The sequence below is a fragment of the Catharus ustulatus genome, chromosome 22 (genome assembly GCF_009819885.2).
Source record: "Catharus ustulatus isolate bCatUst1 chromosome 22, bCatUst1.pri.v2, whole genome shotgun sequence".
Lineage (NCBI taxonomy): Eukaryota > Metazoa > Chordata > Aves > Passeriformes > Turdidae > Catharus > Catharus ustulatus.
Genome location: NC_046242.1, coordinates 4,612,126 through 4,632,943, shown reverse-complemented (window position 1 = coordinate 4,632,943; position 20,818 = coordinate 4,612,126). Strand labels below are relative to the sequence as shown.

Here is a 20,818-nt window from a genome sequence, read left to right as displayed (position 1 = left end):
CGGCCCGGAGGACCCCGAGGGGCTGGGACCGACCAACGCCGCTCCGGCCGCCGCCGCCCGGCCCGCAGCCTCCCCGTTCTCGGTGCGGCCCCGGCCCCGCGCTCCCACCCCGGACAGCCCCGTGCCGGTGCCGGTGCCGGCGGGGCGGCAGCTCTGCCCCAAGCCCTGCCCCAGGCGCAGCCGGGCAGCGCGGCCGCGGAGCCGTGCGCGCCCACGGGCAAGCCTCTCTGCGAGGAAGGGCCAGCCCGGCAGCGGGTCGCGAGTGCCCCCGGTGCCCCTCACCTCGCCCGCCGCCGGCCGCGCGGGCCTGCGCCGCCACCATGTCCCGCAGCTCGGCGGCCGAGACGCGGACGCGCTCCAGCCCCTCCGCCATCTTGGCTACGCCGGGGGCGGGCGGCGCCGACGGCGGCCGGGCAGGGACAAACCGCCCCGCGGCCGCGCGCACGCGCGCACGGAGCCGCGCACATGGCCGCGCACGGAGCCGCGCTGGGGCTGGGCGAGGTGCGGGATGCGGAGCGGCGGCTGCGGGGCCGCGTCCATCGCACCCCGCTGCTCACCTGTGCCGGGCTGGACCGCATGGCCGGCCGGAGGCTGCTCTTCAAGTGCGAGCTCTTGCAGAGGACCGGATACTTCAAGGTGCGCGGGGATGGCGGCACTGTGTTCCCCGGGGCAAAGGTCGCTTTTTGCAAACGGGAAAGCCGCGCTCCGCCGAGACCCACCAGGACTGAGAGGACGGTGGGAGGAGGACGTTGAGCCCAGCACACACAGTCCTGTGCTCTCCTTGCAGATCCGCGGTGCCCTGAACGCGGTGAGGAGCCTGGTTGAGCAGAGCGAGCGTGCGGGGCGGGCGCTGCCCCGCGCCCTGGTGACACACAGCAGCGGCAATCACGGGCAGGCACTCGCCTGTGCTGCTCAGGCAGAAGGTAACCCGGACCCGCCCTCCAGCCCAGCTCGCAGAGGCAGGGACAGGGTAAAGGCAGAGCTGGTTCTGTTGGAGAGGATGGAGATCTCCCTCCTGAACCCATGCTGGAGGTGGTATAGGCAAGGCAGTGCCTGCTCCTGCAGGTCAGACTGGCTGCTGTGATTTTCAGGCTGTTGGATTGACTTCCTCTCTCACCCCACAGGGATTCCTGCCTATATTGTGGTGCCCCGGACAGCCCCGCAGTGTAAGCAAGATGCCATTCGTGCCTATGGTGCCACACTGGTGCCGTGTGACCCCACTGACAAGGTAAGGCACAGGGGAGAGGGGCCAGGGACACTGCCCAGCCAGAGTGAGAGGTGACAGCTGTGCTTTCCCTTAGTCCAGAGCTGAGACAGCATCTGCTGTAGTCCAGGAGACGGGAGGAGTCCTGGTGCACCCCAACCAGGAGCCAGCAGTGATCGCAGGGCAAGGCACCATCGCCCTGGAGGTGCTGGAGCAGGTGAGGGACACAGCCCAGCGCCTGCAGGGGCACAGCAAAAAGGGGGACACAAAGTGTCAGAAGCTCTAACAATTCCTTTCTGCACAGGCACCCCAAGTAAATGCAGTGGTGGTTCCCGTTGGAGGTGGAGGAATGGTTGCAGGAATAGCAGTCGCCATCAAGGTAGGCAACAGCTCATCCAGGAATCTCCTTGTGGGAAGGGCAGGACTCTCAAGGCAGGCAGCAGTTTTTAACTTTAGAAACAGAAAGACCCTGCAGTGAAAGTCTAGGGGTGCCTGGGGTCTGTATGGCAGCAGCAGCAGGGCCTGCTTAGCCCCCTGCAGACACAGGAACAGGCACAGACTGGTGTCACCCAGGTGGCTCCTCCTGCTCTCCCCAGGCTTTGAGGCCAGATGTGAAGGTGTTTGCTGCTGAGCCAAGCAATGTGGATGACTGTTACCAGTCCAAGGTCCGAGGGGAGCTGACCCCCAACCTCCACCCACGGGATACCATCGCCGACGCAGTAAAAACCAGCATCGGACCCAACACGTGGCCCATCATCAGGGATTTGGTTGATGATGTCCTGATAGTCTCGGAGGAAGAAATCAAGGTAAAGGCTCCCAACTCCCTTCTCACGGTAGCTGCCAGCAGGCAGCTGCCTCCATCCCCACCCTGCCCCTCTGCTCTCACCCCAACACACTCCCAGAGCAGCACAAAGCCCCTGTGCACCACTGCAGCTGTGACACCCACGCTGTCTCCAGCTGGAAAGGGCTGTTGGGAGCTCTGCCCTCCCTTCCCAGACTGCTGCAGGGATGCTCCAGAGCAGCCTGTGCTGGCTGCTGGGCTGACAGCTGCTGCCCTGTCCCAACAGCGAGCCACGTGGCTGGTGTGGGAAAGGATGAAGCTGCTGATTGAGCCAACAGCAGGCGTGGGACTGGCGGCCGTGCTCTCGGAGCAGTTCCAGGCAGTCCCCGGGGACGTGCAGAACGTTTGTATCGTGCTGTGTGGGGGAAATGTGGACCTGAGATCCCTGACCTGGCTCACAGACCTCTCTGGGAAAGCGGAATGAGGATGGAGTGGTGTTTCAAGGAATGAAAACCTCACTCTGAATTTGTGCAGTGGTTTGTGAGCTACTAAAAACAGATCAAGTTCAAACGTTTGGGAGTTTTTGTGGACGGACAAGGGAAGCTGGCATTGGTCTCTGTGGGGGGCCTGGAAACAAAGCACTGCCTGTTCTCTCTTCCCCAGCTGCCTTGCTCTGGCCCAGGCCTCCAGAGAGCTGCACTCAGTCACCCTCCCCATCTGCTACTTGGCTCTTCTTTCTCAGCAGTACAGGAACTGCCAACAAACTTTACACAGCAAAATCCCCACACTCCTCACGTGGCAGGGCATGAGGGACAGAAACAATCCCAGTGGGCCAGAGGGTTCAGTTCAAGGGGTGTACACAGCCTCCTGGCCACCACCATGACAGAGGCACTTAGGCATTTTTGACATTTTCCATTAAAATAAATAGCTATAGCTGGTACCTGAGCAGCAGCTGGCGATGCAGCTGCCCCTGTACAGACCCCAGCAGTAACACGTCCAAGGTATCAGTGCTGTCCTCACAGTGCATGGGCCAAGAACAGCATCCAGGGAGCCAAGGCACAAACTCCAGCCATGCTGGAGACTCATTCCATTTCCACCTCCTGCTCTGGCAGCGCACTCTCACTCCTCACCCACGGCACAGGCTCCGGGACGTGAGGGTCGTAAGTCCATTTGGGAAAAACGCGCTTGTAGAGGTTCAGCAGCACCGTATCCTGGGACTTGAGCTGCCCGTCAAAGTGGCACTTCATGTGGCCATGGGTCCCTAGGCAGAGAGCAGAAGAGGCCATTAGCAGTCTCTCTGGCCCAGGAGGATCACACCTTGCCAGCCACACAGAGATCAACACCAAATCACACCTACCTAATGGCTCCTTGATGTGCCCTCTGCGTCCCCACTTTGTCCTCAGCTCCACAGGCTTGAACCACATCACATCCTCTGGAGATGGAAACACAAAAGGCAGGTAAGGAACAGGCTGTGCTGCACCAACACAACCACAGGGACAGAACTTCCAGAACCCCTCTTCCCAGCAGAGACCAGCTGTACCTCTGTTGAAGAACATGTATCGCACGACAGCCGTCTTGGTGAAGATCTTGAAGGGGTGGCCACTGAGCACCAGGCGCTTGATGACGATCCTGTCAGGGTCCACGGAGAGCAGGGAGCCCGTGGCAATGAGGTCGTGCATTCCTGCCAGGCAGAGTCACCAATGCAGCAGGGCAGGTGCCTCCATCACCCATTCCCCCCCACAAACCCCTTCCCAAAGGCCCAGAGCAACCCCACAGCAGGGACAGACAAGTGACAACAGGGATGGAGATGAGCTCATCTCAAACAGCAGGAAGGTGACAGCTTTTTCAAGTCATACTGTCTGGAGAGATGCACTTGTAAGCAGGGTATGAGGTCAGTTTGTTTCCCAGACACCACATCCTCAGCATTTATCAACTCACCATTACTCCTCTGTTTGAAAAGCAGCACTGAGGCAGGAGGGAAAGTGATGGGAGCATAAACAGTCACCACCAGGGCAGCATCTGGGCGCAGGAAACGCTCCAGCTTGTGCTTATCAGCTAGGACAGAACAGCAGTGATCAAATTCAGGCCAAGAGCAGTCCTCAGAGCTGTGGGAAACCCCAGAGCTCGTTCTTCCCTGTTCACCAACCACCCCTCCTCTGCGGGCACTGAGTATCTGGGAATGAAGGTGATCCTCTGGTATGGAACCTGCACCTTACCTGGATCAGTGAACCACCTTTCCCAAGCCATTCTACTCCCCCTGATTTAGTGCCTGCCCTGGAAGCCTCAGAGCCAAAGGGAGTCTTCACAAGAATCCTTCAGCCAGGTTCAGACACCACGGCTAAGACATCACAGGCTTCCAGCTCCAGAACTCCCAACCCCACTCCTGCTGCAGCCAGTCCCCGACAAACCTGAGGTGTGCTGGGAGAACAGGGGGGATGCTCGGAAGCGTCTGAACCCACAGTGGAAGATCAGCTCCTCCTTGGCCCTCACTGGCTCGCTGTTGCCCGGATGCCGACGCACCAGGAAGTTCAACACGGACATCTGGAAGAGGCGGCACAGTGAGGGGCTGCTGGCAGGGGATGGTGGGCAGCACAAAGCAACAGGACATTGCAGCAGAGATGAATGTTCTCAAAAATGGGTTCCCAAAAGGTCACTGTCACCAGTGCCAAGTTCAGACACTTTATCCTAAACCCCCCTGGCAGCATCTGACCTGCTCTGAAACAGGAGCAATGTGGGGAGATTTCAGCCCAAACCCTCTGCAGCCAGACCCTCCCCAAGCCATGCAGCCTGAAAGAACAAGGAGCTGCACATCTCCCCAAGGCATCATCCCTTTTGTTCACCTTTTGTTCATGGGGAAGCAGCGAGAACAGGACCAGGGGTTTCCCATCCTTGAAGCTCTCCATCACTGAGACAGGGACATTGCAAACATGAAGTGTAACGTACCAGCCCACCTGCCAAGACAGGAGCAGTTGTGAACACTTCTCTCAACAACAACAAAAAAAAAAGTGCCAGAAGATATGCCTGGATTAGGGAGGGAATCCAGGAGAAAACTGTCTGAACTTAGGGCTTCATGCTAAGAACCAGCTGCCTGAAAGATCCACCCAACCACCTCCCTGGTAAATCACTCCTATTGAGAGCAGAGGAACACAACAGGGAAAGAGATCAGCAAGAGGGAAAGAGATCAGCAAGAGGGAAAGAGATCAGCAAGAGGGAAAGAGATCAGCAAGAGGGAAAGAGATCAGCAAGAGGGAAAGAGATCAGCAAGAGGGAAAGAGATCAGCAAGAGGGAAAGAGATCAGCAAGAGGGAAAGAGATCAGCAAGAGGGAAAGAGATCAGCAAGAGGGAATTACCGAAGCTCCTTCAGTCTCCTCCTTCTCTATTTGCCTGAAGAGGTTCTTTCTGGTTCGGGAGAAGTCCTGGAACTGGAAGATCCTGGCATAATCCCTTGGAAGATTCTCTTTGGGGTCCCAAGGAGAAGTCCGGAAGCTTTTCAGCCCCCTGTACTTCTGGAACCTTGAGAACAGACAGCAGGAAAGACAAATTACTTCACCAATTGAGGTGAATCCCATCCCTCACCACCACCTGTGGTCTGCAGGGTCCCACACCTTTAGGGAGGGCAAAGGGAGCAAAGCAAACATTAGCCCTCAGGAAAGATCTTAGTACAAAGAGAGCTCAAACCAGCTGCCAAATCCCCAAACAACCTGTCCTTGCCTCAGGGCCATCCTCCTCCCTCTCCCACGTCAGGACCCAGCTCTCCCTGCCAACTAGTGCCTGCTCTGGAAGCCTCAGAGCCAAAAAGAGTCTTCACAAGAATCCTTCAGCCAGGTTCAGACACCACGGCTAAGACATCACAGGCTTCCTCACCCAATTAAACAGAAAGGCCCCTTCCAGCTCCTCTCCCAGCAAAGCATCCCATTGCTTACCTGACTCTGGCAGGCACATCCCGTGGTGTGTCCACCTCATCTGGAAACATCTCATCCATTCTCTCCTGTTTGTATCTCTCCAGCATCTGTTCATCCTCCTCCATCTTCTCATCGTACTGGTCATCCCGCAGGCACTCGGACACGGTCATGGTCTCGCTCTCCTCCTCCCCAGCTTCTTCCTCACTGCTCTCCCCCTCCTGGCACAGGGCAGCACAAAGCCTGTGAGCACAGAGCTGTGCATGCAGCACTGGGTGTGCTCACATTGTGGGATTTAGGATCCCAGCCCATCATTTGGTCTAACAGGCCAAAGAAGCAATGTGGGGATTTAACAGTGGAAATCCAGGCAAGTCCTGGCTCTGCATCATGCCCTTGTATAGATAAAGCAAGCTGGAAGGACAGAATTTTCCCAGAATATGCAATAATGGCCTGGAGATCACTTGTACTATCAGCTCTTGGAGGGAGGTACCTGAGAAACTGCTTCTTCCATCAGATCATCATCCATGTCATCATCTTCATCATCATCATCCTTCTCGCTGCCTTCTTCTCCATCATCCACAATCCAGGCAGCCTGGTACTTGGATGTGCCTTTGGGGACCTTCACCACCCTCCTGTTTGCCTTCAGAGAATCTGTAGGATTCCCACCAGTGGTTAATACAGGAACAGTTCTCCTTCCCCTCAGCAACATTTACACCAAGACAGCCAAAACCAGATCTAGACCAGAACTGCTATTTTTCCAGCACAGAATTTGTCAGGACAGCCAAAGTCTGCTAACTTGCCAAGCAAACCACACAGCCTGCCGGCCACCTGATGGGACTGGGGATGGAAGCCATCCCAACTAAGGTGTTTTTTCACAGCCACCCTGGATGACAGAAGTTTCTAACAACCCTCCTAAGAGGGACAAGGAAAAGATACAGAACTATTGCTTCTGCTCACCCTCTGCTTCCTGCAGTTCTTCTTCAGTGGGCCACGTCTGCTCCCCTTCCATGGGATCAGGAACCACTTCTGACTGCAGAGACTCCTGCTTGCTTGGATCTGCCTTCATCAGGACCTTGACATCTTCCTCCATCTCATCAGCACCATTTCCAGCATCATCCTGAAGGGCAAGAGCAGAGTTCCTAAATCTGCACCTAACTCAAGCCTGAAATTAGTCTCAAGTGGAACTCCCTTCATGATGTCGTGACATAACTTTCATTGCACACTGCAGGCACAGAACCTCAGCCCAGCAGCAGAACACAGATAAAACTCCCTTTCCTCTCTCCTTACCCACGTAAACCCAGTTGTATTTTGCCCAGTGAAAGTTTAGAAACCTTGAGTTCTAAGAGGACTGGCAAAGCTCTCACCCCACACACCTGAACCTCCATGTCCTGACTCTTCTTCTGTCCTTTAACCACTCGTGGGTTCAAAGGGAGCGGGTCAGGGGGAGCATCCACCTGGCTGAGCTGAAAGTCCCCATGCCCCACAATGTGCACCAGGCTGTTCACGTTGAGGGTCTGTCCCCGGACAAAGCCAGACACCTTCAGTGTCCCAACCAGGTCACTGTCCTGGCTGGGCACAAACTCAGCAGCACGGGCGAGCAGGTGAGCGCGGCGGTCCCGAAAAGCCAAGTGCCTCTGCTTCTGGGAGCTGAGGTGCCTCAGGAGCAGCGAGGATTCCTGCTCTGTGTTCAGTGGGAAGAGCTTGGCCTCAGGAAAACGCTTCTCAATGGATTTGGAGAGCTTCTTCCTGGCATCTATCCTCTTCTTAGGGGGCAGGTCAGTGCCTCCTGGTACAGCCAGAGCTGCCAAGCAGAGAACAGAGCTCAGAATCAGAGCCTAAACTTTCTGGTGTCCTTTTTACCCAACACAGGCAAATACTTGGATGTCAGCAGCCCAAATGGCCAGATTTGCACCACAAGGTACTAAGGGAGTTTCACTGGTTTCAGTGGTGCCCAACAAGACAAGGGGCAATGGCCATAAACTGAAATTAAAGAACTTCCACCTCAACATAGGAAAAGATTCCTTTTCACTGAAGGTGGCAGAGCCCTGAAATTTAATTACTGTGACAGTAAATCTCCAGTAAGCACCCCCAGAAACCCAAAACATTTCTCACCATAACTGGGGAGCCCCTGTGCAAAGAGGCAGGAGAGGCAATGTTCCCCAGCACCGTCCCAGCCATCCACAGGGTCCAGGATGAACAGCAGGGAGTCAGCAACCTTGGCAAGGTCTAAGACAGCGTGAAGATCCCCTGCACCAAAACACCTCGATCAGTGTAGCTGCCAGAGGTACCAGACCAAGAACCCGACCAACAGCGGCGCCTCCTCACCTGCCTGGGCTGTGACAAAGCGCCAGCGCTGCTTGAGGCGGGGGCAGAGGAGGGCAAAGCCACCAGCTCCGCCCTCATCTGCCCGGACAACGGCCGAGTCCTGGCTCTGCAGCAGGCGCAGGGAGTCGTGGGCTGCAGCCCTGCTGTGCAGCAACACCACAACCACGAGGTGCGGGGGCCCGTCCCTGCTGCCAAGGCTGCGCTTCTCCGCCAACACCTGCGGCCACCGGGCAGAGCGTGAATGCCAACCCAAACCCGGCTCCTCTCCCGCCCCCCGGATCAAGGCCAAATTCCCCCACACCTCAACCCGAACACATTTGATCCATTAATGCTCCGCCTGACCCAAACCCAATCGGCCCTGGGACTCTCCCCAGCAGAGACTCGAACCGACCCGTTTCCCGCTCCCCAGCAACAACCAGCCCAGCCGCGCCCGGTTTCCCCGGGGCCTCACCGCCTCCTTGCGCTGCCGGCGGAGCTGCAGCGCCTGATGCCGCCGGTCCACCCTGTTCAGATCACGGAGCCGCCGGCGGGGCTGGGCCTTGACGGGGACGCGGCCTGGGGGAGGGAAGAGAACGGTCAGGCTGTCCGAGGGCGGCGGGGAACCCACGGGGAGCCCGTCCCGCCTCACCTCCAGCGCGGCGCTGCGAGGATCCGCTGTGTTTGCCGCCCTTGTGCGCTTTGTTCTGCTGTTTGAGCGGCCCGGGCCGGTGCGCGCCCGCCGCCGCCATCACCATGCTGCCGCCTCGCCGCCACCGCCTCGGCGCGGCTGCCGCGCGTCACTTCCGGTGCGACACGAACGCGCGGAAGCTCCACGTGGGCAGCGAGAGGGAGGGGACGGGACGGAACCGAGACCGACCCCCGGGAAAGGAGCCCCGGGAAAAGGCGGGGAGGGAAGAGCAGCGGGGTTGGTGGCCATAGCGCCGCTGGGCAATGAGAGGCAGGAGGCAGAGCCGTTCGTTCAGCGCTTTATTGGTTGGTTCTTTGTACAGGTATTTACACAGAGAGGGGGACAGGGCTCGGCCGCGCTCCGGGAAGGGCCCTGAGGGATGAAGCAGTTGGGAAAAGGCCCTGCCGAGCCTCTGGCATCGCGCCCAGGCGCCAAGGGCAGGACGGCAAAGCCTGATGGAGTGGAAACATTCCTCCCGTGCCCCAGTCTGTTACCGCGGTGACCTCAGATTTGCCAATCATTATCCAGGCAGGAATGTCCATTCCTAAGCAGAGGCTTCAGCCCCGATGAGACATCACCCCAAACCCCAGCAGAGCCCCTGCCCCGGGACCACTCCATCCCTTAGGGCTGCAGCTCTCTGCTGGTTACAGAAAGCATCAAAGCCGCAGCACCCCAGAACCGCGTGGCTGAGCAGCGAGGTTAAACATTCACAGGGGTGTTGCAATCGCCAGTAACGCTGAAGCAACCCGAGGGACAGGCAGGGCAGCTGCATGGGAAGGGAAAAGCAGGTTCCTGCTGCCTCTGAACTTGAGGCATCTTCCCACCTCCTCCTCCTGAGAGGAAATCAGCATGACAGCAGCAATGTGGGGTTGTCAGCTGTGAATGGTCTTTAGGGATCCTTTTCTACCCCTAAAAGCAGACTGGCTGTTTAAACCTCTGAAACTCTAAATATGAGCACATACTACCTGAGAGGAAGGAAAACAGAAAATTGAAGAGACTTGTGACAGATAAACATTGCAGTGATTAAGTTTCTCTAAATAGGAATCCACTGGCTGTGGGACAGCATGAGAGTCTCCCCCAAAGGCTGTTTGCCCACAGCACAGCCTTGCAGAGCAAAAGGCAAACAGGCAGCTCAGAGGGGATTCCAGGGAAGAGGCAACAACTGGGGTACTTCTAAATGAAGAAAAACATCCTGTGAGTTAGTTACACCCTGTCATTTAAGGGAAAGGAAGAAGGTTGGAAACTCTCTCCCTAGGGTTACCACAAAGCCAAATACTTCTGCCTCGAAGTCTGAAAACCCAGAGACAGCCAGAAGGGTCCCACAGAATGGAGGCTGATGGTCTTTGCAATCCTCAGAGCTCCTCTGGCTTTCCCACACATCCATACATTGTCATCTTACAGGGATTTCACTGACCTGCACAGTCCTGAAGGGCCCTCCAGATGCATGCCACCAAAAAAAATTACAACCTGCCAAGCAGAGCAAGCAGGAGCAGAAAGCCAAGCACTGCCTCACTGGCTGACAGCATTCCAGGAGAAAACAAGCATTCCTGTCAAAGCAGAAACTACCAAGGAAATATAGATGCAGCCAGCGTGAGCAGGGAAGAACCCTCCAGCAGCTGAGATGTAAATCCCTGCATCAAGGCAAAGCCCTGGCAAGGGGAGGGCTCCCCTCAGCTCTCCTGTACCATCACAACAAAGAGCCTGGTGCTCTGCACGCAGAGGACACTGTGACAGCACCACATCATCCACCTTGTCCCCTCTGCACCCTCTTCTCCAAAAAAAAAAAGAAAAAACCAAATCAGGCTTTATATCACAGCACAAAGCTCAGACAAGCTGTGCCATGAGTGGAGCTCACAGGCTGCTCCAACCCTGGCTGAATCCCAAAAAGCAGCTGCACTGCAGGAAAGCTGAGCTCACATTCCTGTTCCCTAGAGGAGCAGCTGCTTCTGAAGCAGCAAGAACTCTGGGCTGACTCCACATGGGTAGAGCAACAAGCTGGGACAGGCTGGATGCAAAGCCATGGCCTTGGTTTAGGAAGGAAGACCTGGTTGCAACTGGAAGGGCCAGTTTATTGAGAAACCTCACATTGCAGAGAAGTCACAACACATTGGAAAGGGTCCAGGCCTGCTGAGGGGGGCCAGTCTTCTGCAGCAGCATAGATCTACATCCCCCAGCCCCAAACACCCAGCAGGTGCCACAGAGGGAAGGGTTACCTGGAACATAGCTTATGTTTTACAAGCAGCCTGAGAGAAGAGCCAGTAGTAAAGTTCCAAAAAAAGCCTCCCCGGCAGACAACAGTTAAAACAAAAATGGTTTAAAATGTTTAAAAGCTCTGTGTTCTTGGCTGCAGCATAAAGGGGAGGCAAAGGTCTACAACACACACAGGCCTCCATGGGTCTGGGCACCTGCTCTGATCTACCAGTGAAGGCCAGAGGGAGGGGTCTTCTCATCTTTGTTGCTTTCCAGGGAAAAGGGTGGGATTCGGACATCGAAGTGGGAGCCATCAGGCCTCTCAAATCGGAAAGTGCCCCTGCAAAAGTAACGGCAGAGATCACACTGAGGGCAGGGACAAACACACCTAGGAAGCATCAGCAAGAAGGTAAGACCTGAGCTCTTCCATATCCTGGGGGTCCATCTGCAAGGCTGGTCCAGCAGCAAAGACATGGGCTCAGCTGCAAACATGGGCTGCCAAGATAACTCATTTATGGAGGACTCCTGGGCAGTTTTACATCACATCCCTAACACATTTCCTGCACTAAGCTGTGATGATTGCAGCCCACAGGAGTCAAGCACCCTCCATGCACCTGCAGCAGTGTTTACCCAACTCCCACTCCCCAGGAGACAGAGCCAGCTGAGCTATTTTTACAAACTGGTTACATGTAAATTCAGATTTGTATTTCTTGGCAGGAGCTCCACTGGTTATCTATGCCATTAAGAAATCCCATCACTGTTGAAATTTGGAATAGTTTCCCTCTCTGTTGTCCTGGTAGAACCATTTGTTTACTGCTCTGAGCTTCAGATGACTGTACTGCAGAACACAACATGGGCAAGAGGGTTGTGGAGGTAAATTAACAGGTTCTCAGGACAGAGAGGACAGAACTGAACACTAGAAGTCAAGCTGAGCAGCTTCTGAGCTGCAGAACCTTTGTCTCTGTTTTCAGGATGTATGCAGAGAGGGAAAAACTACTAGACCATCTGGTTTAATTCCCCAGGGCATCCATTCAGGCAATTCAAAACACTTCACATGGCAAACAAGGTACACCCTATATGCAAAGGGCTGCTCTCCTGCTTTTCCCCACCTCAAAGGCTTAACTCTGAAGGACATTTCCTTAAAAAAAAAAAAAATGCAGAAAGACCTGTCATACAGAAGGCAAGAGATGGCTGTGCAATCCTTGTCCACAGAGAGGTGACACTAAATGTGCTAATCCAGCCAAAAGCCAAATAAAGGGAAGCTGCTTTAACCCCAAGGCACAGGAAAAGAAAAACTCAGCTGGGCACTTCCCTCCCAGCACTTACAGAAGAAGAAACTTGAACACCAGTTATACTGAAGGCCTTATCTGGTCTAAACTTGGAAAACCCCTGCAAACCTGACACAGAAGGCATGAATGTTAAAGCCCAAACCTCTCTCAAGAAAGGAGATACCAGAGCACACATTCCTGCTGCTGAGGGAATCACCAGCACAAGGCCTTGGCTCTTGCACCAAGGACCAAAAGAGAGAACCGTTTCATGTCTTTAAATCCAGTCTAGCACAGACCACAGCAGGAGGATAAATTATCCTGGAACCCCTCCTGGTGCAGAGAACCAATAGATCATCTTATCACTAATTAGGATACAGCTAGAGAGAAGCTCATCAAGTTTTACCTACCAACTATGTTCAGTCCACTTCCACCCAGCTTTCAACCACAGCCCCAGGCTGCAAACTGCACCCCAGCTCACTGCTGGGGGGTCCTACACCCAAAACACTGCTGCAGCAATAAGGGCTTCTTACCACATGTGACCACTGGATGCTTGCAGGGAGACGTGGCTGCTGTACTGAAATGCTGGCTGCTCTTTGGACAAAACTGGCTCCTGAGAAGACAAGAGACCATTGGGCATCAGCAATTCTACCACAGACAGACATCAACAGGAAATTTATACAGCCTGAAAAAAACCCAGAGACTTACACCCCAGGACTTCTGCCAACTACACAGCAATTTGTCGACTGAGTGGCACCAGAATGCCCTTATTATTCCAGTTTTCCAACCACCAGTCATTTAGGATCGTCCTCTAATACTCAGTGTGAAGTCTCAGTTCATGCAGACAAACAACAGATGAAAAGCTCACATGACTTTTTTCATTGCCAGTTTCCCCACTCCATCTACTCAAGTGCCCACTAAGCAAATCCACACAACCAAGGGAGAGAACTCCAGCAAAGGGCTGTGTTTCCCAAAAAAGGGCTGCATGGTACCTACCCTTCCTACAACCCCACGGCCCCGGACCGTTTCCAAGGTGCCAGACAAGCTGAATATCCTCCAGTGCCGTTCTCGGAGCTGCACCACTTCACTGTCCAGGTTCTCCAGGCGAATACAGTAGCGCCACTGCACACAAGAAAAACTCTTATCAAGAGCTGGAATCAGCTGCAACTAGTTGATAACCTACTGATACCTGCGAAACAGTTGCCAGGCAAGGGCTACTCTCCCTCAGAGCTTATCACACTGCAGTGATGCCACAGCAAATAAACTGCTTCCCTTTATCTGTTTCATGACACAAAAGGCACTTACCCAGTAGACGTGAGAATTCTGGGCTTCCTGTCAAGAGAAACAAAAGACTTTAGCAGCTGTCCTTGGACACATGATGCCAAAAACCTCTTCAGCTGTCGGCACAGCACCAGCACAGGGGCTCTCACTCCGTGCCAGGGTGACGCAGACAGCTCACATGAGCACAGACAGCTGCTCTCAGAGGCCTTTTATCAGCAGAGCCTGGCACTGGCTCTGCTCTACACTGATCAGGTGGGAGATTTGCAAGGATCTCGTGACAACCCCCAGGGTTCATCTCCATGTTAATTACACACTTTCTACAGATCTAGAAACACCCCTTTCCTTGCCTTTGGGCACCTGTTTTCCTGACAAACATCAGCTGGATTCCACAAAAGTTGCAAATCCACACCAAAATGTGCACCTGCCACAGCTCAGGGTCCCCAACAGCCGTGCTCAGAAATCACAAACTGCTGTGGGAATTTCCAGCTCTCCCACTCAGGAGTCTGCTGGAGCTGCATTATTTTGGATGGTCCACATGAAGTTCTGTGCTATAAAGAGCACATGGTTATCAGCTAAATCCAGAAGGCTTTAGCCAAACCCTCTAAGCCAAACAAGAGGCAGGAAATGAGCAGGCAACTGCAGCCCATCACTGGGCAGGATAACAGATGTGTCTGTTGTTACAGAGCAGATGGCCCCAGTATCATCTCACGTGACTGAGGCAGTAACAGGACCAATTCAAAAGCCTTCCCAAATATCTAGCTAGCACTGTTGTACAGAACATTACAGGTTATTTCTTATCCTACTGATAACAAGCAAAACCCAATATGCAGGAGCTCTTCCCCAAAAATATGTGACAAAACAGTTTCATGTTTATACCCATGAGAACAAAATGGCAACTGTGGTTAAATGTCACTTCTCCAAGAAGCAGAAGGTACCATCAGGCAGCAAACCAGTCTTACAAAAACAAGCCAGTGAAGCAAACTGCAGAATTACCAGAGCAGCACACACTTACCCTCATGCCCATGTAGAAGGGGATGACAGTGACACGGATGTTCTCTGTGGTTTCTCGGTGCACATCCGAGAGCTCCAGCCAGGGGTGGTTCTTCTCCTGCCAGGCACACAGAGTGTCCCTTGCTACAAAAGGTGGGACTGTGGGGAGGGAAAGGTGAGAAGCAATACTGTAACTGGAGTACTTTCCCCTCAACACAATTCCTTTCACTTGGTTAAAAAAAATATTCAAAGGCAGCTTCACTTTAACAAACCCCATGATTTTTATACCATATCTGAGATGATGGGGTTTGAGTCTTTGTTACAGAGCACTGCAAGCATCTGGCTCTCAAAAATTCCCTGTGAAGCCAGAGCTTACCTTTTGTTTGGTCGTACATGAGGAACCTCTCAAAGAGCTCATGCTGGATGGGCACTTGATCAGTGGAGCTGTAGGGAAGGATGTCTTCATGGCTTACATAGTCTAAACCTGAAAAAGAAACCCCAAAAGCCATGGAACTTCCCCAGCAAAGAGCAGCTCAGAAATCTCCTGGCACAAAAATTGATCACACTAGTGAAAAAATAGGACTTTGGCAGCAGAAGCCAAAGTTAATATCACAACTGCAAGGAAGAATGGAGGAGATGTGCCAGGAGACCCTTGGCAGTGTTCTCCTGTGAGATTTTTCATGGAATGACTCCTCTGATAAACCCACACTGCCCTGCAAAGTGCCTGCACTGCCCCAAAAGCACTCTGGGCAGGAAATGCCCAGGACAGGAATAAATCCATCCTGACAAAGTAGAACATACACAACTTGGTATGGGATCTATGTCTCAAGAGCTCAAATCAGGCATGGCTGTGTCTGATCACAGAGGGCCCAACTTCCAGCTATCCAAAAGGCTTCCTGAACTTTGGTCACTCTGTTGTCTCCAGCACAGCCCTGAGCTACAGACAGATCCACTATGAATGTCCTGTAGGAATTGCTGCTTCACTGGCAGGAGCTGACCACTGACACCTTTTCTGACCTCCCCTCACAACAAGCAGAGGCTGCAGGAGGATTTTACTCACCTGGGATGGCATAGAGGGCTCTGCTGTCATCATGATTTGCCAGGAACGTCACTGCCTCTGTCTGTGATCTCTGGGACTGAGAAACAGGGAGGTTTATGTCTCTCTGTGTGCATTGTTGCAGGACAGTTTCCTGTCATATTTCAGCTCACTAGTGTCGTTTATAAAGCATGTAGTGTCTATTTCATTTAACCAGTTCACCTCAGAACTTCTCTCCATTTAATTCCTCTGGGCTAACTCCCCACTCAAACAAGCATTTTCAGTGCTGCAGCCCACATTCCTAATGACCTGTGTGCAAACACCGTGGCAACAGCACCAGGAAGAGGAAGGGAGGTTGGAGAGGGGAAACATGATCCAGAAAACAGTCCTATGACATTCCACATGATCTTCCTCAGGGAAAATATGCCTTTATTTGTCTAAAAATCCTAACCAATCCAAAGTAATTTCCCTTCAGTGCCTGTCCTTTTGGACCACTCATGTAGGAGAAGAGACTCAAGTTTCAATACCAAGATTACTCATTACTTACTATATGTGGACAATCCCGGGCATCTATTAACACCTGGTAGTAAGTGTGTGTTTTGCCCTTGACCTCTTTGGAACCATGGCCTGCCACATTCTCGTTCCTACAGAGAAAAGCAAAGCTCTGAGCTGGCAGCAAATTCTTGTTACCAGGACCAAGCACTTATAAACAATGATTTTTTTAAAAGCCCCATTTTGCAGCCTGTAATCATTTGGTTGCACCCAAACCAAAGCCCCACAAGCCACCCACACAATGACAAATGGGCTGAGATGACCATCAGTGGTGTTTGGCACAACAGCTCAGAAGTTTTTCCTGTTCAGTAGGCTCCTCTTAGGGTGGATGTTCCCACTGCCCTCTGATTTTCTCTCTGATCCTCACTCCTCCCCAGCACAATTCATCACAGGCCAGGGGAAAAATGGATGCAAGAGGGCAAGAGAACTGAACAGCAACTCAAGAAGGATGAACTTGGCTTAGTGGGGTGAAATTGAGGAGGAAGCTGACAAATCCAACTCACTGGCAATCTACAGCAGCCTCCAACTGGTAACACAGGAGCCTGGATCTAACTCAAAAAGGGTTTTTTTGTAAAATACAAAATGCCATGAGTGTAACTTTTAAATTTATTTTTATTTCCTCCATAGACACACTTTAATCCTTCATACTTCCATGTCTCTAATTAATACTCAATACTTAATAATGAAGTATCTCCTCTTCAAGCACCTTTTCTAGTTTACACTCATGCAAACAAACCCATGCCATTGCCCCTCCTTAAAAACACTTGTTTATCCCAAGTAGGAAACTCACTACAAAATGTAAATCTAACAGTCCAACAATATGAACCAGCAGAAATCCTCAAGTCCTTACTTTTCTGTGACAGGAGAAGCCACATCCCGATCATAAAGCCTGGCTTGCCAGGGAAACAGGACAATTCCTCGATAGCCAAACACACTGTGAAGGAACAGCTGGAAGGAACAAATAATTGCAGCTGAATTATGTTAAAAATCTATTATCTGAGGCAAAGACACAAACATTTACAAAAGGTTTAATGTATGGGATGGGGATACAGGGACAACCAGCACTGTGATGACCCAGAGAGGAGAGAACACAAACAGTTTGGGATGGGAGAAGCAATCCATGTCATCTCTATCCCACAAAAGGGAAAGACTAAATAATAATGCAGTAATAGAGCAGCAGAAAGGAGAGACTGCTCAGAAAATGAGTGGCTTAAAGACAGGAATTACAAGTTTAGTTCTTATTTCTCAAATTCAATGATTGTCTCTTTGGATCCTTGAGGGAGAAAACCCCCAAATAAGACCAGTGCAGCAAATGCCATTGTACAACAGTTGTGTTGTGCTGCAGATTCTTATCAAGCTGCTATTGTCAGATGACTGACAAAGTGCAGACACAGCACACACAAGGAGCACCGAACTGTGAAACTCCCAGCCTTGTTCTGCTGCGATTTTCCTTCGGGGAAATCCCTCAGCTGCCCAATCCCTGTGGCACGAGCCTGCAGGGCCAGCTGTGCCCCCCAGAACCCCTTACCTGCCCTGTCTCGTATTTGCCGTGCTGCTTCGGGGCCTCAAACACCCCCACGGTCTCCAGCACTTTCCCCTCGGGACGGTTCCTGGGAGCAGAGAGGCAGCTTGGAGGGTTTGCAGGGGCTGCAGCAGCCCCCAGGCCAGGGGGACACTGCTGCCCACCTTGTGCGTCCCTCGGGTACCCCACAAGAGCCCCACTGAGCACTCAGCTGCCCAGCCCCACTCCCCTCTGTCCCCCACACTTTGCCAGTCCCTCCGCACTGCCCTGGACACCCTCACCCAGCTGTCCCTTTAGCCCAATCCCCCCTCTCCCATATCTCTGCCCTGACAGCCCCCCAGCTCTTCCACAGTCTTCCCCCAATGACTCGATAGACCCCAGCTCCGCTCCAGCCTTCCCCAGCTCCCCTCACCCCAAACACCCCCTCCCAACCACCCTCAAACACCCCCTCACCGCCCTGTCCCCGAACCCCCCGCCCTCACCCCAACCCCTCACAGGCCTCACCGCGACGAGAGGTGCCGCCGCGGCGGCAGCAGCAGCGGCAGCGCCGCCGTCCCCCCGGTGCCCAGAGTTCGCAGCTGGCGGGCGGGGGGCGGCTCCCAGAGCGGGGGCGGCCCGCGGGCCCGGGCCCGGCCCAGCGCCGCCGCCACGTACCGCCGCGCCGCGCCGCCCGACATCCCACCGCCCGCGGCCCACAGTGCCCCGCGCGGGCCGCGCCGCTCCGCCCCGCCCGCCGCGCGCCGCTCCGCCCCGCCGCGCCCGCCGTCTCTATGGTTCACCGCCCCCCCCCCCCAATCGCCCGGTCGTCCCGGCAACGCCCGCCGGGCCCAACATGGCGTCGTCCGTGCGGGCCGGGCCGCGGCTGCGGCGGGCGGTGCGGGCCGGCGAGTTGGCAGCGCTGCCCGCCCGGCTGCGGGATGAGTTGGAGAAGGCGCTGGCGGAGGAAGGAGGGCTGGTGCCTTTCAGCCTGCTGCGGAGGCTGCACGCCGCGCTGCGAGAGGCAGGTAGGCCGCGCTGCGCCGGGGCGCCGTGACCGCCCCGTGCCCGCGCCGTGACCGCCCCGTGCCCCGCCCGCAGGGTCTCCGCTGCACCTACACGAGCTGCTGGAAGGATGCGAGATCCACCTGCCCGAGGTGCCCGTGCCGCCGCGGGTGAGTGAGGGCCGGCCGGGAGTCGCGGGAGGAGGAGGCGGCTCCCGGTGCTCACGGTGGGTCTGTGCCTCCCCCAGAACCCCGAGCTGGTGGCCCGGCTGGAGCGGATCAAGGCCAAGCTGGCACATGAGGAGTACCAGCGGATGACCCGCAACATCACCGGCCAGGTGAGGGGCTGCTGCAGTGCCTGAGAGCAAAGATTTTCCCCTTAGACTGAGGGCAGTGCAGAGGAGATGTGACAGACACTGCATGACAGCACACTGTAAACACACCGGGAGCAACAGATCCGGTGTTGAGGACAGAGGTAGGACAGGGTTAACAGGGTGGTGAATTAGACACACTGACTTTTATGAACTGGTCACTGTGCCAAAGATCTCAGGTTCTGTTCTGGGAGACTGAGCACATGCCATAAATGTTTGACTGGGAGCATCTGTGCTGGTTAAATTTTTGTCATAGTTTTAAAATTGCCTCATTCATGTCGAGGTAAAAGCTGAAAATACAAGATCATATGTGAACTCATTCTTTCCTGAGAGAGCTGAGATCTTCTGGCAGGGTGGCTGTTCGGAGAAGTCAGCATCCCTTCCTGCTGGCATTCCTTGTGATCCCATTGTGCCCTTCCACACTCTACCTGGCACCCATGCGCACATTAACTCTCATGGGAAGATCTGCTCTGCTCTCTGCCAAGCTGGACCACTCCAGGTTTGACCTGGTTCAGTGAAAGCTCTCCCTGCTCATGGCAGGGGCTGGAACAAGATGGTCTTTAAGGTCCCCTTCCAATCCATCTATAATCCAGGGTGGCTTTAGCAGAGATTGTGCAAAATCTCAGAGAAACCTGTCTGCTGTGAAACTGCTGCTCCCCCACAGCCCACCCACCCAAAACCTCAGAGTCTTGGGGTCAGGACAGGGCATTGGCATTGCTTTTATTCTGCACAGACAATGATAACGTTACTATTAACATTAAAATACAAGTGATCACAAGCTGTTTCAATCCCTTCTTTCAGGAGATGAACGGGCCATTGGCTGAATTTGGGAGGCAAGGTGAGTGGCTCCCTGTCCTGTTGACATGTGGCGGGTCAGGCATGGGAACTGTTCCATCTCCAGCTGGTGACAGCCCTTCCCTGTTGGAATATCTCACCAGAAGGTTTCCATGCACTGAAGTGTTCCTTCAATAAAGGATCCCGTTGGTCATTCTTACCAATATTTCTGGAGGCACCAAGCATGTGACTCCTCCAGGATCACATCTCCCAGCTGAGGCACCTTGTCTCCAGCCCTACTCCCCAGCCTTACCTAAAAATTTACTATTTTATCCTTCTGTCCCCCAGTTCGCTCCGTGAAAGCCGTTGTCATCACCATCTTCAACTTCATTGTCACCGTGGTGGCCGCCTTTGCCTGCACCTACCTGGGCAGCCAGTACGTCTTCGCAGAGACAGCGGCGGTGAGCGAGCCCAGCCCCTGGCAGCCCCTCTGTGCTGGTCAGCCCGGACACCCAGGGTCACCTCTCTCTCTTTTGTGTCCCCAGCGTGTCCTGTCAGCTGTCATTGTGGCCTCGGTGGTGGGTTTGGCTGAGCTGTACGTGATGGTGCGGACCATTGAGGGGGACCTCGGGAAACTATGACCATGAACTGCAGGCTTCGTGCTGGAGGCTTTTGTCCTCCCCAGGAGCTGCTAATTTGGGACAGATCTTGTCCTATCTGTACCTGTTCCTGCTGTGGGATGACTGCTGCATTCCTCAGGCTCGTCCTTGGCTTCCTGCTCCTGAAATGAATCATGGGCTGGAAATCCCAGAGCTGCAGAGCAGGAGAGGGAATGGCTGTGGACTCCCACCACCCCAGCAGGGAGAGGGACTTCATCTCCTGCCATCCCTCTTCTCCTGGGAAGTTCCTCTCCTTTTATTCTGGAAATAAATGACACTATGTGTTCATAACCTTCTTCCTGCGTGTTGGGAAATGTCTGT

The 20,818-nt window shown here is 54.2% G+C and overlaps 5 protein-coding genes and 2 non-coding genes across 12 annotated transcripts in view; 2 read left to right on the top strand and 5 right to left on the bottom strand.

Moving 5' to 3' along the window:
* SMG6 (SMG6 nonsense mediated mRNA decay factor) overlaps positions 1–3,071 on the bottom strand; it is a 106,973-nt gene extending 103,902 nt beyond the window's left edge. For 2 of the 4 annotated variants that reach the window (XM_033078033.1, XM_033078034.1), the window contains exon 1: positions 283–373. In XM_033078033.1, coding sequence (XP_032933924.1) covers positions 283–373 — 91 coding nt within the window. Of the gene's footprint in view, positions 1–282; positions 374–557; positions 638–2,926 lie in introns of those variants that run through there. The other 2 variants (XM_033078032.2, XM_033078035.1) reach the window with 2 other exon arrangements.
* Positions 466–2,555, top strand: SRR (serine racemase). 2 transcript variants are annotated; one of them, XM_033078037.1, is made up of 7 exons: positions 466–636; positions 788–923; positions 1,125–1,228; positions 1,302–1,421; positions 1,509–1,583; positions 1,801–2,010; positions 2,272–2,555. In XM_033078037.1, exons 1-7 carry the CDS (start codon positions 466–468, stop codon positions 2,467–2,469), a joined length of 1,014 nt encoding a protein of 337 aa, XP_032933928.1. In that variant the 3' UTR covers positions 2,470–2,555. The 2 variants fall into 2 exon arrangements, with proteins under 2 accessions (XP_032933928.1, XP_032933929.1); XM_033078038.1 differs by lacking the exon at positions 466–636 and having other exon boundaries at positions 644–808; positions 1,307–1,421.
* On the bottom strand, positions 2,883–8,962 carry TSR1 (TSR1 ribosome maturation factor). The gene is made up of 15 exons (XM_033078036.2): positions 8,839–8,962; positions 8,662–8,765; positions 8,211–8,427; positions 7,998–8,132; positions 7,259–7,686; positions 6,843–7,002; positions 6,376–6,536; positions 5,910–6,106; positions 5,337–5,499; positions 4,826–4,936; positions 4,394–4,526; positions 3,924–4,040; positions 3,526–3,666; positions 3,343–3,417; positions 2,883–3,246 (listed from the first exon to the last, which is right to left on the bottom strand). Exons 1-15 carry the CDS (start codon positions 8,942–8,944, stop codon positions 3,068–3,070), a joined length of 2,427 nt encoding a protein of 808 aa, XP_032933927.1. The 5' UTR covers positions 8,945–8,962; the 3' UTR covers positions 2,883–3,067.
* Positions 4,256–4,346, bottom strand: LOC117006234. The gene has a single exon (XR_004419972.1). It is a non-coding gene; the product is annotated as a small nucleolar RNA SNORD91 family (small nucleolar RNA).
* On the bottom strand, positions 5,759–5,849 carry LOC117006233. Its single transcript, XR_004419971.1, has one exon. It is a non-coding gene; the product is annotated as a small nucleolar RNA SNORD91 family (small nucleolar RNA).
* Positions 8,963–9,163: 201 nt separating the features above from the next.
* POLDIP2 (DNA polymerase delta interacting protein 2) lies at positions 9,164–18,393 on the bottom strand. The gene is made up of 11 exons (XM_033078420.2): positions 18,218–18,393; positions 17,720–17,801; positions 17,042–17,139; positions 16,187–16,283; positions 15,664–15,739; positions 14,980–15,087; positions 14,626–14,762; positions 13,638–13,664; positions 13,329–13,454; positions 12,866–12,945; positions 9,164–11,407 (listed from the first exon to the last, which is right to left on the bottom strand). The coding sequence occupies exons 1-11, from the start codon at positions 18,388–18,390 to the stop codon at positions 11,293–11,295; spliced, it is 1,119 nt and encodes a 372-aa protein (XP_032934311.1). The 5' UTR covers positions 18,391–18,393; the 3' UTR covers positions 9,164–11,292.
* A 152-nt stretch (positions 18,394–18,545) lies between these two features.
* Positions 18,546–20,793, top strand: TMEM199 (transmembrane protein 199). 2 transcript variants are annotated; one of them, XM_033078191.1, is made up of 6 exons: positions 18,546–18,717; positions 18,791–18,864; positions 18,942–19,031; positions 19,866–19,902; positions 20,187–20,299; positions 20,384–20,793. In XM_033078191.1, the coding sequence occupies exons 1-6, from the start codon at positions 18,546–18,548 to the stop codon at positions 20,477–20,479; spliced, it is 582 nt and encodes a 193-aa protein (XP_032934082.1). In that variant the 3' UTR covers positions 20,480–20,793. The 2 variants fall into 2 exon arrangements, with proteins under 2 accessions (XP_032934082.1, XP_032934081.1); XM_033078190.1 differs by having other exon boundaries at positions 20,187–20,793.
* The last annotated feature ends 25 nt before the right edge of the window (positions 20,794–20,818 follow it).